General features: G+C 39.1%; 1 protein-coding gene across 1 annotated transcript in view; it reads right to left on the reverse strand.

Moving 5' to 3' along the window:
* Positions 1-13725: 13725 nt before the first annotated feature.
* Positions 13726-17101, reverse strand: part of CHST8 (carbohydrate sulfotransferase 8) — a 128641-nt gene continuing 125265 nt past the window's right edge. Inside the window, exon 3 of the mRNA XM_065641193.1 lies at positions 13726-14874. Within this exon, the coding sequence (XP_065497265.1) occupies positions 13726-14874 (1149 nt within the window). The remainder of the gene's footprint in view (positions 14875-17101) is intronic.

The following is a 17101-nucleotide window of genomic DNA, read 5'->3' on the forward strand; positions in this document are numbered from 1 at the left end:
TTTGATTTTCGTGTGTGTTTTGTGGTTGCGTGGTGGTGTTTGGTGTGGTGTGTTTTTGTTTTTTCTCCAAGAAAACTTGGGAGGGGGGAAGGCTTGCTATGATTCAAACTAGTTGAATTTCAAAGAGAGTAAAGACTTAGTTAAGCTGCCAGTCTTTGCGCAGGTCTGAAAGCCTGTGTACTGGAGGAAGGGTTGTGACAGGGACTGGTAATCCCTGATAACTTCTACTGAAGGTTACGAGTACCTCTGAACATGAAGGTGTCTGGATTTCAATGTAAGCAGCCTAAGAAAGTTCCAAAATTTGTCACGAATTCTGTGTTTTCTGTGCTAGTGCCCTTTTCTGCTCTAGTTTTGTTGCTTGTACCCCCACTAGTTTTCTTAAAGTTGGAGTGAAACAGATTGCAATTGTGAGAGCAACACAAGAAATGTAGGCAGTGCTCAGAGAAAAGTAGGGAAGATTTACTATGTCTCTTTCTACTGAACACTTTGTCAGTTGGTCTTATTTATTAGGTGGGGTGTTGAGTGCCTAAAACATCCTATGTTGTTTTTGGAAAGTAGAAAACCTTACAATGAAAGTAAGTTGTATCACTATAATTTCATCCAAAGTACTTAATGATCTGAGATGAGAGAATGCAAAAGGGCCAGGTGTTGCCCTAAATATCATTAGAACTGCAGCTTTGTCTAGAGAAGTACACATTTTGCATTCGTAAAAAGGAGTTGTATTAATTATATGGCATGCCATGCTGCACATGAACACCATTAAAAAGTGAGCCTTTAAATCTTAAAACACTTCCAGTTCCTACTATCCTCATTATTAACATCCGTATTTGACATTAATGCTGCTGGCAAGAGGTGAAAACCATCCAGGGTGAAAAGAAATTAGTTTCATTCTTCAGTAATTATGGGGAAAACCCTGTTCACTGGCTTTAGTCACAGTTATTCTCTTGCTGCTGGTTAAAAAGATCCCGATCTATGGTGTTTCGCTAATGATCAACAGTTTTGGAAATTACATTTTCCAGCAGCATGGCCTCTATTACTGGGACAATTTTTCCCTCTTGGGCAGCTGCCAGATCTTTCAAAACCACTGGGAAAACTTATGAAGGGTAAGTTGTTTTTCTTCTTAAACTTGATCTTGCTATTGCTTGAGATGGAGACTAATGTTTCTAGTTGTCGAAGGAAAAAGCCACCTCCTCCAAGACAGATATTAAAACAATCTGTGGGTGAGGGGAAAGAAATAGTTGTTAGTATCACAACTAGGTAAAGGAAGAGACACTGGAAAGTATGGCAAGAATTAAGTGGAAATGACAGGACAGCATGCTAAGGTAGTAGCTGTTGCACAGTGTGATAAGTTCTATGTGGATAAACAAAATGTTTTAATTTGTCAGGTGCATTTTCCTGTTCTTATTTCAGATGGACCTTTTGTTTCATAAGGTTCAATGAGAGAGGAGTAAAAGATTGCAGTAGGAAGCTGGTTAGGCATTTTGAGAGGTGCATCTGGAAGACTGAGTAGGTACCTCCTATTAAGAAATATGATGGTTTAATTTGTTCTCTTCTTGCTATTCTAAACTGGATTTATGTGGTACTCGAAAACATCAGTGGTCAAACATAGAGCTGACTACTAGGTGACTTTCTGCTGGAGTGTAGAGTGGTGTTGTTGTGGTTAATTGCCAGTACTTTTAATCTGTCTCGTATGAAGTGTTGATTCTGAAGTTATGAAGAGCTCCAAGAGGCTTCTCATGCATCCCTTTACAGTGTCTTGCAAAAGATTGACGGTTCAAGTCCAAGCAATAGCTTGGCTACTAAATTTATGTGATCGTTTTCTTATTTATGATAAATTCATTGTTCAAGTGGCCTTGCAGCATCTGTGGCCATTTGCAAAATGTCTCAGACATTTTCAGTGGCATTCTGTGTGAAATGCCCTGTGTTGTATTACAACTGCTGTACTGGGGGGGCAATGGCAGGAGATGGTAACACTTCTTTAGAGTGATATTCTGGTGCCTGAAAAACAAGTCGTTTCTTGCTGGGATGGCTTTTTGCCTTGGTTCCCCTAGATAAGTTTGAGACTTTTGATCTTCAGCAAATTTAATTGTGACAATTTTTATCTTGGTAGAACTAACTGAACTGCTTACCTTTTTATTATATTATCAATTCTACTTCAAGTGATCCTGGCTGTAGTAACTTGATCTTTGAAGCAGTTCAGCATTCTGTGATTGAGAGTTAATTAAGCTTCTTGTGCTTAGCATTATACTTCTAAATGAAGGCAGCATCCCCTTTCTTTCACTTCTTTCTGAAAGAACAGTCTGTATTTTTTAAAAAAATTGCTTTTCTTGGATAATAGGTTTATTAAGTACCTGCAGCATGGAGTGTCATAACTTAAATACTTATGGTTAAGGAATTTAATTAGATCTCAGTCTTTCTTTTTCCACGAAGATACCTTCTCTTCCCTGAAACTGGAACATGGGAGTCTGCAGATATTAAAACTGCAGCAAGATGTTTTACATGAATAGTTCATACCTTTCTGTCACCAGATCACCTATGTAATAAAACGTCCCTGTTCTTTGAGGCTGCAGGCAGTAGGATGCAAGAGGAATATACTGGGATAAGCTACATAAGACTTCCCATAGAGCATCAGAATTGTTCTTCTACTGAGTATGAAATCTTGCCTTTGGCACTGAGCTATATTGAGTGCTTCAGAAGGGAATGAAAGGGAAAACCTTTCTCTAAGCAGGAAGGTAACTTTGAATGCAGAGCTGGTATGTGTGGATTTCTACCTCTTCTGTGTTCAGTGCTTTGATTTACTTTCTCTTTGTCTTGACTGGCTGTGCTACAATGCTGTTAGTTTTTTTCAGTTCTTTGGAGCAGGAAAAAAAACTAACACAAACCTGGTATTGGTGAACTCTTGCAGCTGATCAAATGCTATATACACTATTGTTTCTGTTTTGCGGTAAATAAGATAAGATCTCACACTTATGGTAAAAGGTAGTGTCCTTTTTATTCTAATGCTTGCCTAAGAGCTGTCCTTGATCAAAGTTAGTGCTTGTTTTGAGGTCTGCTTGGTAAAAGCTTTAAAAAAACCAAACAAACAAAAAAACCAAAAAGAAAACCAAACCAACCGTGCACTGAGCTATTGGATGTATTTAATGTAACAACAAGACTTTAATTGCCTGTGTCTGGGTATCCTGTTCTTATTTAAAGAAATAACCTGTCTGGCATTGACTACCCACACATCTGGGTGGAGTGTACAGCTAAACATAGTTAAAGACCTCGATGGGTAGACTAGACTGACCTTGTCTATGTTCTGAGTTTGAGGCTTTGATTGCCCATTTAGCCTTTCAGTAGATCTTCCCTTATTGCCCTTGCTTTAATTTCTGGGCTAGTCTTCTGGATTCGTGGAGAGAAACAGGTATTGGGAAGAAGGAATTTAAGTTGAATTTCCTCAGGATGCATAAGCATGACTTGGAAGGTGGCAAATATATGCTTATTTATAGATATGCAAATATCTATGCTTAGTAACTACAGATAAGCTGTAAGGAAAATGAATGAAATAGGGAGTAGTCTGGTAGTCCAGTAACTTCTAAAACGTTAGTACCGTGAAGGAATGTCTGAAAGCCTGAATTGGGTCTTGCAGTCTGGCATGTTGATCGAGAGGAGAAACAACAAGGGGAGAAATTTCTATAGGAACTGTAAGGGTAACACAGAGGAGAAACTGAAAATCAGGATCAGAAGGTGACAAACAGATGAAGCCCATGGAGAACATGTATGGCTGTAGTTTGGAAAAGAAAATTTGAAATTGCTCTTACCAGAGGCAGAGAGATCTGGTGGCTTTTACCAAAATAGGGATGCTTGTGGAAAGACTACAGAGACATAAGGGGCAAAGAAACCATAAAAGAAGCAAGAATGCCCCTGCTACAGCTTCTGTAGGTGAGAGGAATGCACATAAAGCAGTTCCACTGCAAGGTCAGTACTGGCCCAGCTGCCCAAGTGCGTAGCGTGTTCTCCCTTGGGCAGATCCTGTAGTGCTTCTCCCAAGCCAGTTCTTCCTCCATCCAGGGGTTCTGTGCAGTCTTTCCTTTTGCCCTGTAGCTGGCTTTGTGTCCGGTACAGGTTCTGTGCCCTCTCTGACTTTCACTGTACTGATTTTTTTCTTTTTTTTTTTTCCTCATTCTCTTTAATGCCCTGATCTTGAGGAACCACTGAATGAGGGCATCTATACTGAGCTTTAATGTACTTTGGCTACCTGACTTGAAATTGGCACCTCTAACCACCATAGCCTACCTTCACTTGCAGTCAGCCCTGTGAAGCAGCCCAAGTGTGGTGTTTTGTGAGGGTATGTGATCTTGCTGGGTCAGAGGAATGATGTAGAAAATTTTTATAATGTCAATGAGGAGCAAAATTCTTTAGGCTTTTAATCTTAGTGACTTCTCACTTGATTTAGTCAAAACCTTCCCAGATGCTAGTTACCAGTGAGACTTAACTCTGAAAAGACTTGAGGGTCTGTCTGATTCGCAGGGGGGATCAGTATCAGCCTAATGGGACCTTGGTTGAAACTTTAATTACAAGGAGACAGTAAAAGGCACTGTTTAAGAAAAAAAAAATCTCCTTATCAAATTTTGTTGCTAGTCTAGTCAGGCTAAAAATTCCGCTTAATCTTCATGATTAGTAAGAGTTCTTCATTTCTGTGATATTTATAGTGGTGTTAAATAAATTACGAATTATTCAGAGGCAGTATATTAAAGGAGATCTAATCAAGATATCCAGAATATTGTGACATATTTAAATCCCATAATATATTTAAAAAAAAACACTTTTGAGGGCGTAAAGATACTTTATATACAATTAGAGGCAGTATTATTAATAACCTTGGGCTCAGATTGAGCGGCTTCCTTCGGGATTTGAGGGTTTTTCTATATCTCTGGAACCAAGTATGTGCCTTAATTACCAATCAAACAGTCAATGAAGGCAGAACTGAAGTGTGGATGTATATACTTGAATTTGCATTAGCATTTCTTCCATAGACTTGAATTAGTGAGGCTGAGTGTATCTGCAGATTTTAATTGCTCTTGGGAAGAATGTGAATCCATGTTATGAGCTTAGACTTACAGAACAGACAGGTCTGCCAGTTTTGAATCGCATGATACTTATGCCACATGCTGAACCTGCCAAAAGTAGGCATTAGTCCAAATGCAGATGCCTTTAAAAAGTGCTGAGAAGATCCAGACCACGTAGAACCAGACCACTGGTTGGGCAGGACAGTGTAGTTTCTCCCCAGTCCTATTTCTTTGTGGATGTTTCAGGAGAGATGGATTTTGATACGCAAGAAAGAAACACATCTGGTTTGAAGCCATCCCGATTGCAGATAATTTGGAGGGCTACAACATAAAATCTGAATTGGAGACAAGACAAGTGGAGCAAGATACTTTTGAGACTTGAACACCCACAGGTTGCTACAAAGTCAGTGGGACTTGTGAGTGGGCAATGCTCCTCGATAGCAAGGCATGTGGTGTGTACTTTTTACTGCAGAAACACAACAGAAGAGCCAACGCCTTCCAAGTCAGCTGGATTGGGAAGCTCAGGATTTTGGAAGTTGTTATTCCAGGGTGCTGTGCTTGTCAGGTATATCTGCAAGGAAACTGATTTTTCGAGTTGAAGCTAGGGAATGGGAAAATGTGTTTGAAACCGGTCTTCACTGTAATTCTGAGTGTTACTTATTTCTTATAGCTAGAATGATGAATACTGGGGGAGAAGTAGCTCATTGTGATAGAGGAAAAAAATAGATAAAAGGCATATACTATCTGGGACCTTGCTGGGCAATGCAACCATACAGAAGGTAACAGAAAATGCGTCTTTTATGGGAAGGGACAAGGGTTCGACTAAACTCATTTGTCACTGAATCAAGTCAATACAAAGCTATCTAACTTAATCAGAATGTCCAGATACCAATGAAATCTGATTGCTTTGGAAATCTGTTTCATCAGAGGGTTACACTTGCAAGGATGTAGCAGCTCTCATGTGAGTCTTAGCTTGACTGTAACAAGTGGACTCAACTTGCTGCCATTCTGACACTGATCAAATTGCTTTGGTTCTGACCATCTTCACCATTGCCTTGCTCAGGTCCAGCTTTAGCAACCTGCTTTTGCGCTCAGCTCATAGGCACCACAGAGCAACCGGGCAGTGGTGTACCAGTTAGGTTTGTGTTAAATGTTTAGGTGGGTGTCGTGATGCTATTTTGGAACCAGCAGTGCAGAAATTAAATGAAAATGTGTAGTGGTTGTATTCTAACACAATTTAATTGTTCTCATATTTATTTGCCTCTTTCTCCTTCCTGTAGTTGGAGATATAGATCTATATAGATCTATAATCTAGTGTTTAGGATGTCTATATCATACCTTTATCTTCTTTTTCTAAAATTGATTTTACTTCTGCACATGTTCATTCCTGAGTGTTAATAAGCTTTTTCGTTTGGTCAAATATATCAGGCTTCTATTCTGAATGGTTAATCTTGAAACTCCCTATGAAAGAGCTTCAAGGTAAAGTGCTTTTGATCATTACCAGCTGCTGTGTGCTTCATAGACTGTAATATAAACCTGATGTTCAATTTTGGTGGCATGATCTAATGAAGTTCTCAGATTTTAGATAATAAAAAGTAAACTCTTTTTTTTGCACAGGTAAACATGGACAAATTGTCAGATTCATAAACCATCTCGTATTATATCTGCCACATTTTCCACACTGCTTGAAGTGGTCACTGTACACCTGATTTATAAAGACAATATCACCTTGATGAGTAGATAGTGTGTCACTTGAGCAGGATTCATGTCTGTATGGATTTCAGTGGAGAAATATAATGTGAGACTGTATAAATACTGTAGCCTTGTGCTTTATTACACTGTTTTATTGGTCAGATTACCTGTGCTGTATTGACTATGTTGTGGGTTTGTTGGTTTGTTTTTTCCTGTTGTGGTGGGGTGGTTTTTTTCTGTTTTAAAGAAATAATTCTGATAAAAAAGGAAATACTGGCAGGGGAAAAATAGTCGGCTTTCTGTTATAAATTGAAATACGTGAATGAAATGATTTTGAGATCACTAAATGACATGCAATGGAAAACACTAAAGATTATATTGTTCTTGAATCTTCCTCTGCTTCAATGACAGGGAAGGACAAGCAGAGCAATTCTAGGGGATCAGAGCCAAGCCAGTCAGATAACAGATAAATGGTGGGCCACATCTCCCGGTTAACTGCATTAGCATACCTGACTACTGCTAGGTGTAGGAGTGTTGTTGTGAATGAATACTGTAGAAACAGGACAGCTACTTGACACTTTATAGAAAGACAGCTAAAACTCTCCTGTGCTCCTCAGTGTATGTGTCTATACATAGGCTGGCTTCACCTTTGTGTGACTTCTCTGTGGCTACATCTTGGTACCCAGAAAGGGTTATACTGACTGAATGCATGCTTAAAACAAAGATAAAATAACTTTTTCTTGTGATCATAATGTACATGAGTCTGTATCTATGAATTTGAAGGTGAACTGTAGCCTGGAGCTTTAATTTCTAAGGAAAGAAGCCACCCACACTAGTGTTTAATGGATTGGGACAAGCTCTTAGTGCAGTCGCCTGAGGCCATTGCTTCCCGTGCCGCTGCTCCCTCTGCTTGAACAAAACCTTAACACCTTCTGCAGCTGGTGACATTGCTTATGTTTGGATATGTTGAGAAGAAATTTCCTGTATTAAGTGAAAATAAGTCTGGACAGGAATCCCAGATTGGGAAAATAACTGTGGAAAACTTGGATTGCGAAAGCCTCTTTCATTTTTCGTAACTTGACAGCACAATTTTAAGCTTCAGGAAAAATATGATGACACTGCTAGAAAAGATGAACTGATAGAGTCCTGTAAAGCTGAATGTGAAACATAGGCCCAGCACTACTGTAACAGCTGAATGTAAGTAGAATTATTCCAGTCGCATACAAGGTACATACCTAATCGAAAACTTGATCTCTGCTGCAATTCTGTTAAATGTATGTCTTCAGTTAAAAGAAGTTGGTGGCAAAAATGGCAATGGATGGCAGAATTTGAATGGGCTTATTCATGCAGCTGGGTAAAAATCACTGTGGCACAAACTGCCTGGAAAATGACGCTGAAAGGTTTGCCCATGTAGGAAGTGTTATGTATCTGTGCTCCTTGCTACATGCAAGTTAATTGTCCACTGAGTTGTGTGTATGCATAGGACTTCCCAAAGTGTTATTTTTAAACTAAATATTTGGTGTTCTTCAGTAAACCAGAGCAGAAAAAATTTTTATAAGGCTGAATTAGACTATTAGACTAGTCATAAAGCAAGCATTATTCTTATTCTCTAGCATGAGTCACAACTAACTGTATCAATTGCTTCATAATATGTTAACCAAATAACTTGGTGGCAGTGAGCAAGGCTTAATCCTGTCTGTCTTCCCATTCTGTGTCCATATCTTCTATACTCTCTTGCCCTCACGGCTCAAGTGATGCGTTATGCATAATGCTTTCGCGTGTTTCAGTATTAAATTGAAGTGTGGAAGAGGTGAGTGCCTGCCCTTCTTAAAACTTGAATCCACTGTGAGTAACTGCATGTTTAACTCTGGACACTCCTATTTGAATGGATAATTCTGAGAAATTTTGGCAGAAGTGACTTACCAGCAGTAAGTATCAGTTGTCACTGGTATAGCTAATGTAAAATCTCAGTCTCTCAACTCCAGTGTATTCTTACAGCAATATCATGCTGGAAGCCATTAGAGATGTACAGGCTTGTCTGCTTGGTTCCACTGAAAGGTAAGAAAATTGCTGGCCCTTCTTAACCAGTAGCTGTTGTCTTGGCATGAAAATTAGTTACGTGTGTCTTGCCATATGAAGCATGGGACACTTCCCAAGTCGTTGTTCAAGAGTGCGCAGGTGCATGCTGAGGCTTTGAAGTCACCACAAAAAACAATGCCAACCTGAAAATAATCCCTTGAAGCAATATCAGCTCAGGCAGGCTGTGCTCTGCCTTGTCTCATGTTGTGCTCTGAAAACAAACTACTGCTGCATGCAGATGCTGTTGTCCTGGTATCACTGAAATTAAAATGAACAGATGAGGCTGAGATTTGTACAGTTCTGGTTTTCTTCCAAATGGCTGGCTGGACTGTGCCCAGCTTCCTTTGTAGTTTCTTGTTGGGGGTAGGAAAAGGATGTCTGTCAACAATAATTAGGCAAAACAGCAACAAAAAAGAAACCCCTTTTCAGTTTTTGTCTGGTAATTCCAGATAACTTGGTACTGCTTGAGTTAGCCCAATTAATTTGTATTATTTTACAAAGAAACCAAGAACAATTTATTTTATATACTTCATATATACTGAGCATGATGTCATGTGGTATAGAATGTGCCTCTGGCTGGTTTGGGGCAGCTGTCCTGGCTGTGCCCCCGCCCCAGCTTCTTGTGTACCTGAGTGTGAGAAGCTGGAAAATCCTTGACTACTTAGTAACAACTAAAACATCAGTATGTTATCAGCATTCTTATACTAAATCCAAACCACAGCACTATACCAGCTGCTAGGAAGAAAGTTAATTCCATCCCAGCCCAAACCAGGATGCAGTTGTCGGGATGCTTCATTTGGCCATGTTCTGGGCACAGTGACTGGTTAGTGCAGCTCTTGTGCTGAAGCACCTATGGAGTGACAGAGCTGCAGCTTGGAGTGCCAGGACAGCAAAAGCTGGCTAATAAATTGGGCTTTGTTTAGATGATAGTCTTGCCTGTTAACAATGCTCTCTTATCGATTTATTCAGGGGACACCTCCTTAGTTTATACAATTTATTTTTGTATTTGAGCTAATTCCTTTTCCTTTTTCTACTATAGGCTTTAGACTGCTTTGAGGCATAATAAGGTCTAAGATTCTAATCTGTTGGTGTTTCAATGCCTTCATACTTCAGCTTCTGTGACTGCTTTAGCTGTGTCCTTACCCTGAATTGTTGTTGTGAACATTTTACTTCTAATAGGCTGGTCATAGAATCCTAAAAATGGGCAACACAGATTTTTAGAAGTTGTCAATATATCAAGAGTAATGGAGAGCTGCCCCATCTAGAAGCAAGTGAAGTATCTCTAGTACTGAAATCAACCTGAAGATGGATTTATGTAGCTGGGAGGCAGTTCTGTTTAACCCATGTGGGGAGGGAAGATGCTGGGGCAGTTTGCTGTCAGCATCTCAGCTATGTGCAGTTATTAACTCTAAGGTGGACAAAGTTCTAGGACAATAGGAGTTGTGAGTAGAGAGGTCGGGCAGAAAAGGACTGAGAGTAAAAACTTTCAAAAATTTTAAGGTGAGAACTAGGAGTAGGAGTTCTGTAAATAGTCCAGTAGTAACAAAATTCACCTCTTACCTGAGATACATCAAGAATAATTAAAGAAACAATTGACAAAATTATTTTGGCTAATAATAGCAATGCAGATGTTTACCTTGGCCAACCTCTGAGCTAGACTGTCTCCAAATAGGAGGGTTTTGTGCAAAGTCTTGAATTTCCACTTTCCACATGAAACTGAACATAAATTTTCATATGAAGAGAAGGGTAAAATATGGAGAAAAATTCCAAATGAACAATCCTGATAAAAGTTAAATTGCTGTAGCAAAAAAAGAAAATGTCAAGATTTTATATGTGGGGGAAAAAAGGCAAGATAATCCAAAGGGAAATGAGCAGTCTGAAAATTTAACACCATTTGGTTAAACTTGTTGATTTTTATTTAAATATTTTGATTGATATGAAAATAATAGTTTACTTGTCTGTTGCCTTTGCTCTTTTTTTGTTCCAGATAATGCATCTCTTCTGGCTTTAAAAATATATCTTTATATATCTATGGGTTTTTTTTAACATTTCTTACCTTGTTTCTACTAGTCAGTAGGGAGTAAGTCAAAGTAAAAAAGCCAAACTAATGCAACTAGCCTGTATTAAGTACGTTCAAGTATTTAGAAGGGTACTTCTGTCTTCCTTGAGATACTGTAAAACATGCTACTGTACCTTATACAGCTTGTTGTAAACATGCAAATCATTTATTTAGCAGTTTTTGTTTAAAGAATGCTTGTTACCCCAGACAAAATAATACCCTGCCAAAGTCTTCATCTTCATTTGTCATTAAAATTTTATTCCCCTGTCATTATAGTAGCTTTTATTGGAGTAGTAAAGGTTTTTAATTAAAGTAGATTTGAAGGGGGTAGTGGAAGGAAAAGCACCAGTTTGATACAATCGGAAGTGCAATGTTGCTGGTATTTTTTTTCCCCACTTGTACAGTGAATACTGATGTGTAACTGTACCAATGAAGTCTTTCAGATGTAAATGTGACCTTGTGGCTCTATCAATTTATGTGTATATGTGGATTAAGCTGAAAAGGAACTGGGGCAAAGGAGGAGGAGGAGGAAGGAGAAAGTCAGGTCTTCAATGTGAATCTCACTGTAGGATTAAGTTCTTTTAATCTTTCCCTTAGAGCTCTCTAAAACTAGCAGAGGTCTCAATACAAATGATACGCAGCTTTACTTTGGTCGCATCACAGAGCAAATGTATGAGTCTGCATGTTCTCTCCTGCTGTAATGGTGCTGCAATAAGATGAACTGAGATTCTTCTCTCGGTGAAGTTCACCTGCTGACTTGAATGACTTGGGCACTGGTCTGCAGGAGCAGCGATAACACACTGTGCTCCGGTACACTGACCTGCTTGCAACATCAGACCCTGGAAAAGAATCTATGAGGGCTCCAATATCTATTATATCCTTGTGTTGGTGACTATTTGTGATTTCCATTAACTACAGGCGATATTAAATGCTAAGGATGGCATAACTCGGATTCCTAGCAGTAGTCTTGACTATGCCTTCTCACATTCCCCCCTGCCTCCCAGATAAATCCCACCACTGTCAGCATCAGTGTTCTGCCCTATCTGCAGTAGAAGTGATCAATGTACCTTGGCTTTCCCTGGACACTCCCGTGTGTGCCCCGTGAGTCAGGTTACCTGCCACACTTACTTGTTGGCTGAGCAGCCCAGCTGAATGGCCTGTTACTGCTGAGCTGAGCTGGCCTAGCAGAAAAATTACTCCGAATAAAAAGGCTGTTTCCCAGTAATGTGAGCACATCAATGAATATCTGAGGGGGTGGAAAGGCGGGGTAGGCAGTTAGCTGCAGTGGCAAGGAGTTTGGGCAGACCAGGAATGGTAACTGGTTTCATGGAACAATATAAGTTCCATGTTACCTTTCTAATGCAAACAATTTTTCCTTGATCAAAAAAATTGAAAGTGTGATGGCAGACAGGACGTGTGAAGTCTTTGTCAGTAAAGCTTTTGATACAAGTTGTCTTGAAGCATTTTTTCCTATTAAAAAAAAAAAAAAGAAAAACAGATGATGATGTTGGGTGTTTCTGGGGAAACTGCAGTGCCAGTACTCGTGATGAGGATCTGAACCTGTAAATGCAATACTGCTTGAAACAAGTGTTGTTCTTAAGTGTTTGTACAGTTCCAGTTGTGGTGGATTTCTTGGTTGTGAAATACAAACTTCAGAAATTACTGGGGAGTTCAAGTTTGGCGTTGGGTAGAGTTTGAGACTCATTCCAACATGGCCAATTTAGATGTCATCATGTCAAGTGGTTAAATGACATGCAAACAAGGATACTGTATACAGAATTAGTGTGAAGATTTACAAAACTACTGGAAGGTCCAGTATTTGATTCTTGTAAGATATTTCTCCCAGAGATGGAAGAAAACATTCTCTTATGTATAGGAAATGAACAACTGAACTAGAACACCTGTAATTTTTGTGTGTGTGTTAAGTCAGATCTAATTGTTACTAAAAAAAGCAAGTGCATATTATTTGCAGTAACGAAAAGAACTACCCTGTTGGGCAGGAAGTTGCATTTATTCTTGCTTGTTATTATGAAGGAAACATTTGCTATTCCTGGTGACTATGAAGATTAAACTAGAGATCTATGTTAATGCAAAGGATTAAAAGAATCTTAATAACATTTATAAAGATGCAAATGTTCTCTCCTGCATTTTATCTTTTTCAGATGAATGTGCCATAAGGGAAATATTGAAGGGGGAGAACACATCCTCACTCTCAATTGCAACATCTGGTTTAATACTGCACTCACATGGTCATTAAATATTAGTTGTTTTCACCAGTGTGTTTTTGAACAGCATGTGATAAACTTTTTGTCCTCAACTAACATACGAATATCAGGAAATAGCACTGTATGGCCAACTTCAGATACATAGTGCCTGTTTAGTGTATGGCTTCATGTGTTGCAGATTTCAACGAAGTGTTAGTATTACTCAGTGTAATTTTTTTAATATCCTGTCACTTTCAGACTTATTTTCTAAATAGTAAAGACCTTGAAATACCAGGTCCACTGTAGAATTGTCAGCTGTGTTTCCTGAGTTTCAAACCATCCTCCCAGTGCAAACACAGGCCACACCAGCATGGAAAATTATGTGCTTTATTTGGGACCCCTGACATATTATACATCTATGTACATACATTTCATATGGAGAAATTATAGAAAAAATATGATTTGAAAAAGGAGGCAATTAAGGTGAAGGTGTAAACATCACTAGCAGTTTATGTTCTGTTTTGGGTTTTTTCCTGCTCTTCAACCAATTGTTTACTAACAGACAAGTATATATAAACAGAAGCCACCTGGATTTGTTATACAGTTTGACTGATATGACTGTGGAAATGTCCCAGCTCTCAAATTAATATAGATCTTCAAAAGGTTTTGAGTAGTTAAACATCAAGTAATCCATATAGTAAAAGTCATAGCTTCGTTGTCGTTGAGAAGGAGAAAGCTGTGCAAAATACTGTTGTGTAATTTTAGTGGTCGTTCTTTCTTCGTTGGAGTGCCTGTCTTTAAACTTGGGGAAAGTTAAATTTTGTGGAGCACCAATCAAGTGCAAGAAAAAGTTTGCATCATCTTCCATACTTTCAAATTTCCCAACAAAGTCATAGTCTATTAAACATGGGCTGCAAAGCCTGTTGACGTGATCCCAGTGGATATCCATACCCACTGGCCTGTGGACGTCCAGGAGATATTGAATGAACTCTTTGAATTTGACTCCAGAGCCTGTCCTTAATGCTTCTTTGGTGGCATTGATGCGGTATCTGGAAATGATGGCTTTTCCAAAAACCGGGTGGTAGTAATTGTTTGGATGTTCAAACTTGTCCCGAAATGCAGATACTAGCTTTTCAAAAGGCTCACGAATAAAAAGCATCTTTGTGTAAGTGTTGAGCCTATGATAAATTCCTTTGTGATCAAACCCATCTAATCTTTTTAAATAGTTTCCATAGTGCACTGTGTTGTGCTGGATGTCTTTTGTGGAAGAAGCCAGCCCGTTAAGAACCATGAGCACCCTTTTCCAGTTAGAGCAGCCGGCTTTTGGTACTTCGCAGTATAAAACTCTATATTTATCTTCTACAAATATTCTAGAAACATGATAAGGAGTGATTATTCTTCTATTATTACTCTTGTATTTAGAACAAGTTTCCCTCATAATTCGCTTTCTTTCTCTTTGGATCTGGTAGAGACTTTTCCACTTACTGTTGTTTCTATCCTCAGATTTAAGCGTGGGCAGGTTGAGAACGGAGCTGTTCATGGAAATCAGAACTGGGCTCTTTTTAATTATAAATCTCCTCCTCCGCTTATGGAGCCTGATGGAATTAATTTCTTCACCTTTTTGTTGATCTTTCATCACAAACATTATGCTGCTTTGCCGTCTGTCTGTGCTTTGAAGCTTAGTGGGCACGTTTTCAGATAGGTGTAATGAATCGTCCTGCTTTACCGTTGCTACTCCATCTGCAGTATTTTTTCTTAATCTTCTATCCTGGTTATTGCTGGAAACACAGTCCTGATGGGAAAAATAGATTAAAGATGTTAGTAAATGAGTGCTTGTCACTGCTAACAGCTTGTACAACTTAATGTGGATCTTTCATACACCAAGGTCAGCAGAATTGTACAACAAAATGCATTTCTGCAAGTCCACTGTGATGTGTCTGCGTTGTGGTAATGACTTTTCTCTTGTCATCTTGTTTTGTGCTTATGTGAAACTCAAAGGCCAAGATGAGCCTGAACTGCTAAATTCCAGTTCAGGTTTGGATTTAGTTGTATTTTAGTTGGTGCCTGCACTGAGACTTTGATATGTTGTCTTTGAAATTTCCATGAAGGTACCTGAGTATTTTGAGGACTTAATTCCAGAGTGCCAGCTGTCACCCAAATCTGTTCCTCCACCCTCCCCAGCTTTCCGTAGCTTCTCTTCGCAGTCAGGGCAGCTGTGGACAGTGAAGCCTGACAGGGAGGAGAGGTTTATAGTGAAGATGTAGAGGGAGCAAGAGTGGGAAGTGGAAAGGACAGCAGAGAGAATGGGGAGGCTTTGCAGAGAAGGGGCTTTGGTGAGAGCAGCATGAGACAAGACCCCAAAGGGAGGCTTGAGTGAGGTGAGCCTGGGACCAAAGCAGTTGAGACCTCATGAGAAGCAGGAAGGGTGGGAATGAAGCTCCGGCTGGGGTTAGGCAAGTGAAAACACTGTGAGCAAGGTGGGTCTGTGGTAAGGGGTTTCTGGGACCTGCTCGTTTTCATTAGGTGCTTCTCAGTGGTTAATGCTGCTTCTGGCATACAGCCCAGATGTGCTCTGCTACTGTTGGCTTCTCAGAACAGCTGAATTAAATCCTTGTCTACATGTCTGTGCCTCTAAGACTGAAATTAGGTTCTGGACACTGTTTAACTACATGTCATCCCTGTTTTGAGATCTTGCCTGGGAACTGAGTGGCATATGAACCATGAGGGAGTATTTCAGCAGAGAAAGCAGATGTAGTTGTAGAATGTTTATTGCTTACCCCAAATACTTAATGTTTGTTTAGAGGTTTTATAAATTGTCAATTTATAACTTTCAGTCTTTACTTGCTGTCTAATACTATTTAAAAGTGGCTTCAAAAAATGAGATACTGGATGGATTTTTAAGGTGTACAGTATGGGAATTAGTAGTGTCATGCTCTTTCAAGGTGGTAGATTAAATCTTAATAGTGATTTTTTTGCGAGTCTTTCTGTTGGCTGAAAAAAGCGGTGATATAAGTAACTTAATAAACTTGTGCTGTTATGGAGGTTGTATCTTGCCATATCCTTCTTTAAGGGTGAGAGATTTTTAAAAAGTCTCAAAAAAGAGACTTAGTATTCATTACCGAAAGTACTGGTGACAAAAGAAGAAAAAATCTTATTATTTTGTAGGTGACTTGCTTAAATTGGTAACTACCATATAAAACTCAGAACAGAACAATATTAAACACAATTTTCAGAGTACTGTGCATGTTGTTGCAGAACTTGGATTTCTAAAAATGTTTTGCTGGCTATTCTGGTAGTGGAGGTGGTACATGATATGCAGACTAGGAAACCAACTCATAATTTATCATACAAGACACTATGTATTCAGTTTTTGGGAGTGATTGTTTCACTCTGCGCTCATCTTCAGAGGTTGTTTCTGATGAATGATATATTAAAGTTTTTGTCTATGTAAAATACATATTTCTAAATATTACCCTTTACAGAGTGGCTGAAATTCAATCTTAGACTTCCTAGATATTGACAGCTCTAATGATGATGGCGATGAACGGACAGTTTTTGGGAAACTCCAATGCCAGGATGTGAATGTAACTCTTCATCCAGAAGGTCAGGCTGGAGCTGCAGAGAAGGGGTGATGTCAGTCGCATCACACTGATTCCACCAGGCGATGGCATTTGGGGAACAGCTGGCAGCTGCACAGTTGTTCCTTTGCATATTTTTCACTTGTCCTTTACCGATGAAATCCTGACAGCCCACAGCACCCTCACTGCTGCTGTGGGTGTGCTGACAGCCACTAGATGGAGGAGTTTCACCAGGATTTTTCTTTAGTCTATTTTTAAGCACACCTCAAGACATTCACTTGATCAGTATGATTTCATACAAAATATTAATATATGCAAAGCTTACAGTATCTTTTAGGAATATCCAGTCTAGGAAAAAGCTCAAAACTAAAGTTGCCTAGCTTATCAAATTCATATTTTAAAAGGAAAATTTACACTTCATGGCAAAGCTTTGATGTGTTT

The sequence above is a fragment of the Caloenas nicobarica genome, chromosome 9 (assembly GCF_036013445.1).
Source record: "Caloenas nicobarica isolate bCalNic1 chromosome 9, bCalNic1.hap1, whole genome shotgun sequence".
Classification (NCBI taxonomy): domain Eukaryota; kingdom Metazoa; phylum Chordata; class Aves; order Columbiformes; family Columbidae; genus Caloenas; species Caloenas nicobarica.